The sequence below is a fragment of the Alexandromys fortis genome, unplaced genomic scaffold (genome assembly GCF_014885135.2).
Source record: "Alexandromys fortis isolate MF-2015 unplaced genomic scaffold, M_Fortis_MF-2015_v1.1 scaffold_210, whole genome shotgun sequence".
In the NCBI taxonomy this organism is placed as follows: Eukaryota; Metazoa; Chordata; class Mammalia; order Rodentia; family Cricetidae; genus Alexandromys; species Alexandromys fortis.
This window is the reverse complement of record NW_026068101.1, coordinates 650,971-658,870: the sequence shown is the minus strand read 5'-3', so window position 1 is coordinate 658,870 and position 7,900 is coordinate 650,971. Positions and strand designations below refer to the sequence as shown.

Below are 7,900 nucleotides of genomic sequence, written 5' to 3'. Positions count from 1 at the left end.
CTCCTTGCTGCTAGGTGTCTCGAAAACAAAGGACCTACCTAGCTTGCTGCAGGCAGGCTAGTGGGGACAAAGGAGCTAGCACCCTCCCATTTGCCCTGCCGATTTGGATTCGGTCCTAGAGCCCGAACAGGCTGGGCTGGGAGATGTTATGTGGTCAGAGAGGGAAGGGAGTCAGACGGAGGCGGGGGTAGGGTTGTGGGTGCAAGCTGGGTGGGATAGGAAGAGAGAGGAGGTATCGGGCAGAGTAGCCCCTGAGGATGACCAGGAAGTGTAGGAGGGGTGTCTGAGTTCCCTGTCCCGGGCTGCTGCCGCAGTCAGAAACTCACTCACCCCAGTGATGTCTCTCCTGGTGCCTGGACCGGAACCGGTCATTTTTGTTAGAATATAATCAATGTATGTTTCTATTCTTGTTTAAGGTATTATATCTATGTAGATCACTTAACAATGTAATGTAAATTCCTAGGCCTTGAAAGTTATTATTACAAACTATCTAGGATGATAAAGAAATACAGGTTAGTAGTTAGTTACCTATTATAATCAAACTTGTAGCCACGTTAGGATGTTTTCAAGGTCAAACAGAGATATATTTTAGATAGGTGGTCTTCAAACACTTCAGAGAGCTACATAATATGGCATTTAAGATGTTTTAATAATACAAGGTGTTTTATGACAATGAGCCATGTGTGCTTTTAGCAGCACTAATCTACTTCAGAGAAGATGATGGACATCAAAATAACTCCATATGGAATTTGCTTTTTTTGTGTCAAAAGATAGCCACTGGGCAAGAAACTACCTTTACCTCAACTGCCAACAGTATTCTGTTCAAATTGGATAAGCAGAACAAAAAAGAAAATGACTGTCAAGCTTTGCCAAGACAAAGTGGGAAAGTCCTTCAAAAATTCTGTTTAACAGAAAAGTCTGTCAGATATTCTAGGTGGGTAGGTCAGAGATGGATGCCCCAGAATTGCAGAGAAACCATTGATGACTATCCAAGCATACAGAAGTATCTATTGTTTCTAATGTCTTAGAATTTATTTGCTCTGAACTTCCTGTTTACTCAGGTAATATTTTATCCTTCTCAGGTCTTTGATGAGGGTTGAAGACTAGATAGTTATGCCATCTTCTTTGTTACCAAATTCAAAAAAATTACACAAGAGATGTAAAGTTTATAAAGGCTTATAGACATAAAGATTTAAGTTGTTTTATCTAATATTAACGTTTTAATGTCTAAAAAGATATTTTTAGGTTGGTAATACAAGTTATAATAGAAAATGGTTTAGGTTCACAACTTTGAACTCATCAAGATAGGATAGAATATAGAGTATTTTTCTTCAAATTTACCAAATACAAATGGACTGAACATTGTGAATGTAAATTCTTACTTGATCATTGTATATATTTTTACTCTGTTAGAGTTAAAACTTTTCCTTTTAATTTAAACAAAAGGGGAAAATGTTGTGTGAGAGAGAATAAGTGTGATTTCTGTGAAAAGAGGGGAACTCAGGATGAATCTGGGTGTGTCGGGATATGCCAGGAAGACACGGAAGGAGTTGGCTGCACCTTACTGAAGAGAGGTAAAGAGCCATGTGCAGAACGTAGATAAATAGAAACGGGTCAATTTAAGCTATAGGAGCTAGTTCAGAACAAGTCTAAGCTAAAGGCCAAACTTTCATAATTAATAAGAAGTCTCCATGTCATCATTTGGTGCTCCAAAGAAAGTCTAACAAGAAAGACCAACTATGCATTATTAAATCAGCAACGATAACAACAGTAACAATGATTCCAGATTTACAGTGAAAAATGGGTAGTTATACTTTGCCTTACACACAACTCTTAAAATATATCCCTACCTTACTTCAAACCAAAGCCAGCCCATCCTTTCTGTTGTGTCATTTTTCAATTAAAATCCTCAAACGGATTTCCATTGCATTTACAATAAAATCTGGTGGCCTGATTATAGCTAGCGAGCCAGCTAATCTCTTCAATCTCATCAAAGCATCTTTGTCCCCCGTTTTCCATTCTCTCTTCTCCTCATGGCACCTGCTCATGCTCTTCCTTACCAGTGCTCTTTCCTAGTTCTTTGAGCAGCTGAAAAGTTACGCCCCCAGACACTTCCTGTATTTCCCTCCCCATTATTCTCTAGGCGTGTACAATCTTTCCATGGCTTTTACTGTAACTCAAATTGCATTCACCTAGTTCTTTGCTTTCAGTAAGCACCAACCAGAAATACCCTCTTGCATCAGTAAGTCCCATGCAATGGGGCTATTTTGGTTGATCACTGTTTGCCTGACACCCAGATGCATGCCCTGTTTATGTTGCAGTGATTACATAGTTCAGGTGAATGCACAAGAATTGCTATCCATTCTGACTTTGTTTTAGATGTACACCTTTAACTCTCTTCTACACATAAAAAAACTATTCAGAGTCTTCGTGATTTCAGTTCTTTGCTTCATAACAAAGATGCCTCTGCAAAGGATTTAGAAAAGCTGAGGGAAAGTATCTTCTAAGATGTTTCTAGTACATTCCCAGAGATGCAGATTAATCTAAAACTTTTGACTTTCCAGTTAATTTGATTTATCACTGTGAACTCCTCGGCATGGGTTTTCTCTATCTGTTGGTTGTAACCCAGCAACAGAGATGTACTAGAATTAGATCCTTGAAGGGAAGAACTATGGATGGTGGCTTACATGCGTACACATTTACTGAGTACTGCATTGCAGGATGTGAATGACTATAGATAACAAATAAATGTGAAATACAGGATTCTGTAGTAGCATCTTTGTACAAGGAAAATACAAACAAAACACTCATGTGCCCAAAACCCTAGGTTCTATACCAGCAATGCAAACAATAGCAAAATAAATAAATAAACCAAAACACCCAAAATACATCAAACAGTAGTTAGGTTTGGTTGGAATCCCAATTCTGCCATTTAATATCTAAGGTTCCATTCCTTTACTTATATCAAATAACAATAGCTGTTGCGAAGGATTTGAGAGGAAGAAAGGAAGAATAAAGCTAAATCACCCAGCAGGTCTTTTCTTGCCTGGTGCTGCACGAGGCACCGAGGATACACAGGGAAAAAAAAAAAAAACAGGTGAAATTCCTGTCTTCACAGGGCTTACATTCTAGTGGCGGCAGATGAGAAATAAAACCGTCTGTTAGGCTGTGTCACATGGTAAGGAAGAAAAGGCATGCATGTATGTAGGAAGAGAGATTGCATATTTAGGCAGGGTGGGTATTGTGAAGGTGGTAATTGAAAAAAGAAAGGGAGGAATGGGCACAACTAAGTGGATATCTGAGGAAAGAACATTCCAGCAGAGCCTACTGTAACTGTCAGAACTCTGTATCAGAAAGGTACCCATCCTTAGGACATGAAGCATGGTCTCTGAAGTAATAGCCCTGGTATCAGTGGTGACCTTGTCAAACATAGGGCTCTGTAGGTGTAATTTACCCTATAATCTCAGAGGCTTGTGTCTGGGGACTTGTTTCAATTAGTTCTCTATCTGGCCCACAGTAAGAGCCGCCAGTCTGACACAAACACCACTTTGGGAGCAGGTATCCTAGACATCACACCTCTCCTACCGGCTGTACGACCTCCAAGGTACAGGTCACCACCCGACGGCCTTGTGAAACAGGAGATTGATGGGGCCCCAGAGTTCCTGATTCAATGTGTTTGGTGTGAGGAGACCCCAAGAGATTTCATTTCTGCACATTCTTAGGTGATGCGGATGCTTGTCCGGGTGTGGGGGTCACTATAAGGATCACCAGAGAAGATTCGCAAGTGAGCTGCTGCATGCGGGAGCAGAGTCCTCTCAGAGAAGGCAGCATCTCTGAAGGTGGCACACAGAGACCTGAGAAGTCTGCAGAGACTAGGGATATCCTTGAGAAGTCTGCAGAGAGACTAGGGATACCCTTGAGAAGCTGGTACCTGACACTGGCGAGGACAAGAGAGGAAGTGATGAACAGCAGTAGAGTGGATAATTTCAAAAGCAAAGCCCACGGAATTTGTCTATGCGTTAAACGTGGAGTGTAAGGAATGATTATTTCAAGATGGCCTCAAGAATCTTACCAGGCGATGTGCGTGAAGTCCCTGGCACACAGTATGTGCTCAGTAAACGGTGATTTAAAAAAAAATACTGTAATCACTCAACCCCTGGAAAGCAGCGTGAGGAACCTTTCGGATGAAGTGTGTGGCCTGGATCATAGGTGCTGAGCCCCTCCTTGGGTCTCGCTTAACATTTTGCAAGAAAGGAAATGGTTTTCAAAAGGGGAAACAGAAAGCCGAACCCTGGGACTTACTGCTGCTTCTCCTCTCCCTCCATGGCCCCCTTCGGCCTGGCACGTGGCAGCCAGGAAGGTCTGGAGAGAACACTGACCAACCTTTGCTCAGAGAGGGGCTCCAGAGCGCGGCCACTGTGACTCTGCGTTGCTAAGCGACCCAGTCTCAGGAGAAGCCGCAAGGGGCTGGGGACTGTGCGCAGGCGCAATAATTGCGTTCTGCAGGGAGTTCACAGTTGGGCGGGGCTGGGCCCGAGCCGGAGGGAAGGAGCCCGCAAGTCTCTAGTTCCTCAGGTTGGGCAAGGAGTCTGAACCTAGCCAATCCTAGAGCCCTGTAGAGTCAGCCTAGCGGGGACCGGGCTGGTCTTGAGTGAATAAGGATGGCTTCCAGGCCTCCCCGCCGCCTGGGAAACCTGCTTTCCATGAGCCTTTCTGCGCGCTGTGCAAATCCTGATTCCCCTAGGGAAGCCTGGCAGCCACTTTACCGTGGTTTATGACAGAATCTCTGTCGCCAGACCTGTGGCGAGCTTTAAAATAGAACAAAGGAACGCTCCCTGCAAATGAGGCTCCCTGTGGTGCGTGCACCTGCCCCGTCAGAGCGGGGTTTCAGGGTGGGTGCAAGGGACTGCAGGTTTTGGCAGTTGGCGGTCAGACTAGCATGCCTGCATTTCACCGAAGAGCAAGCTCTGGGAGGAACCTGACGTTCACCTTGGCCCTGGAATTTCTTACTTCATTTTACCATTGCTTCCCAGTTTCCACTACCTAAGCCAAACGTCTTTGGCACATGTGATAATTGAAGTGTTTTCCTGCATAGAGGAGGAAATGGGATGAGGTTTCTTTTGAACGAGCTCTGCTGTGTATGAGGAGTGTGTGTGATCATGGGAAGCCGAAGTCAGCCTGCATATTTATATTCGCTTGGGACGGGTGTGGGCTAGTGGAGTCTGCCCTTAGACCTTTGTACACACGTCCTAAGGTCCGGTCAGGCTTAGGATAATAGATTGTAGATAGATTTGACATTGCGCAACCTACATACTTGAGTGTGGACTGTGTTGTTAAAAAGCTGGAAGGGTGTATACGCGGTGGTGTGGTGTGTGTGTGTGTGTTTCTGGGGGAGGGAGTGGGCAGATAAGCAAATGTGAGGGAAGTGGAAGTGGGTTGGAGAACTGGAAAGCTTGGAAAGGAGGGGGTCCTAGCGCACATTTGCAGAGCCAGGCATTCAAATCCACACTGAGATGCCTAGTTTTATCCTAACAGTCAAACTGATTCCACGTAGGCCCTGAAAGCAGCAGGTGCTTGAGTTGTGGACCCATCTTACAAGCTTGCTCTTAGGGAAGACATTTAGTATCTCGGAGCCTGAAGTTCTTCATTCACAAAATCAGGAAACATCTAGTACAGAGGGTTTAATAGATGCAGAGTAGAAGGTTTAATGGCTAGCGTTAGTTTGTCTGCTTTATCAAGTCATGTGACCTGTACGTGGTGCCGAAGGAGCTTTTCAGTCATAAAGATGAATGAAGTAATGTTGTTTGCAGAAAAATGGATGCAAGTAGAGAGACAGTAAGTGAATGAAGCCAGTCTCAGGCAAAATTAATGCGTTCTCTCTCCTTTGTGGTTCCTACATTTTATATAGTTATTCCAAACCATGTATGCATAAAACAAAAGTAGAAATAAAATTATCTAAATGACGACCATGTGGGGATGAGAAAAAGGGGGTGCGGAGGTACAAGGGTGCATGTGATAAACACACAATATAAACCTGAAAAAACTGTGTGGGTGTGGGTGTGACACCTTGCATTCCCATGCAGAGGCCAGAGGAGCATGTCATGTGTCTTCCTCTGAAGACAAGGCAATAAAGCCCTCCTGCTTGTCACCTTGAGACAGGACTTCACATCGGACAACAAGAAACTCACTGATTTGGGTGTTGGCGGGCCAGAGGGCTCCCAGCATCTGCCAGTCTGCACCCCCAGGACTGTGGTTACAGGAATTACATACATACTATATTTTATATGGGTGCCAGGGATTTGAACTTGGGTCCTTTGTTTACACAGGAAGCACTCTTGCACACTGAACCATCTTTCCCAGGCCCACTGTATGAATTTTTTTTAAATTAAAAAACCATGCCTACCACTAGGTAGTTACAATCTTAGGGGTCTAAACCACTTGGCTAGGAAAACTTTGGCAATAAAACTGCAATGATATCTAACAAGCATTCTATTAATTAATCGACAGTTATGGGTATTGCATTTCGGTGCTGCTGCTGCTGATATATATTCCAGCCATCCTTGGTGTTTTCTCTAGGAAACTGCACATTATGATTCAATAGTAATTACTGACTTGTTTATATAGGAAGTACGAAACAGGTATTTGTTGTTCTGTTTTCTTTCACTCTTTGCTCTTTGAGGGGTCCACCCACCACTGAGCTCACGAATAAACACACATGGAGTCTTATGAATGTCCGGCCTTAGCTCGGCTTATTTCTAGCCGTCAATTTATGTCTGAGCAATCGATGGCCATTAGCATAAGTGATAGGCGTGTCATTCCGGAAAGGAGGTAAGTTTCAACAAAGATTAATCCAAGTCATCTAGTTAGGAGTAATGTCAAGTTAAAAACACCAGAACTAGCACATCGTATGTGAGGGACCACCGGAGGAGAAACTTGGCCACCCACAATGTTAAAGATACTGAAAATGGTTGCTCATTTTTGAACCGTAGCAAAGAGCTAAAAATACTGAGTGATGCAGGGCCACATCCTATGAAAACTGCAGCAGAGGGAGACACACTTCCTTTCTCCTAGCAACGTGCTTGGGATACAGGTCTGGCTCTCAGATGCACGACCCAAACAGTAGCCAGCCTGAATTCTATTTTTAAGAAACCACATCATTAATTTGCCTCGTGCACACGTGGTATAGAACTTGGCCAGGCAAATGGTGACATTCATTAAAAGCCAGCTGTCAGTATTCTTCCTATATGTACGATTACTGAGTCGGAAAATCTTAAAAAGTGCCCATTACCTCATGCTTGCTTCATTAACGTGGGCTGTAAGAGTTTATGGCCAAGCAGACTAAGAAATGATCCGGTGGCTTATCTTTGAGAACAGACGGGCTCAAATGAGTCACAGGTAGAAAAGAGTCACCTAGTCTTCCCCTGATCAAGTTCAAAGCCAAGTAATTTCTGCCAGGCTTTTAAGACTGATGTTATTATGAAGCAAGCAAATATGTGATGTTCCATTTCTTAAAAGTCAACTTCTCGTGCAAGATAGCTCGCTTCTGACACAGCGGTCCTCGGTGTATGCATAAGGATGTTTGTATGATAGGCATGTAGATAAATAAGCAAAGCCTAAAAATAGCTTATGAAATCTCCAGAAATGACAACTGCCATACACGAGTTCCTACAAAAGCAATTGCTGGAAGTCACTAGCTTGGAAATCCTTTGCAGTGAAGAAGGAAATCATGTGACAATACACAGATGAATAGAAATGGGCTAATTTAAATGTAAGAGCTAGCCAGTAATAAGTGTGAGCCATTGGCCAAACAACTGTGATTAATATTAAGTCTCTGGGTGATTATTTTAGAAATGGCTGTGGTACTGGGCAGGACACAAAAAAGCTTCCAGCTAACATTTTT

At 43.3% G+C, this 7,900-nt stretch overlaps 1 protein-coding gene across 1 annotated transcript in view; it reads right to left on the bottom strand.

Annotated features, from left to right (window-relative positions):
* Positions 1 to 4,475, bottom strand: part of Cimip6 (ciliary microtubule inner protein 6) — a 52,194-nt gene extending 47,719 nt beyond the window's left edge. Inside the window, exon 1 of the mRNA XM_050123888.1 lies at positions 4,303 to 4,475. Within this exon, the coding sequence (XP_049979845.1) occupies positions 4,303 to 4,325 (23 nt within the window). The 5' untranslated portion in view covers positions 4,326 to 4,475. The remainder of the gene's footprint in view (positions 1 to 4,302) is intronic.
* Positions 4,476 to 7,900: the final 3,425 nt, after the last annotated feature.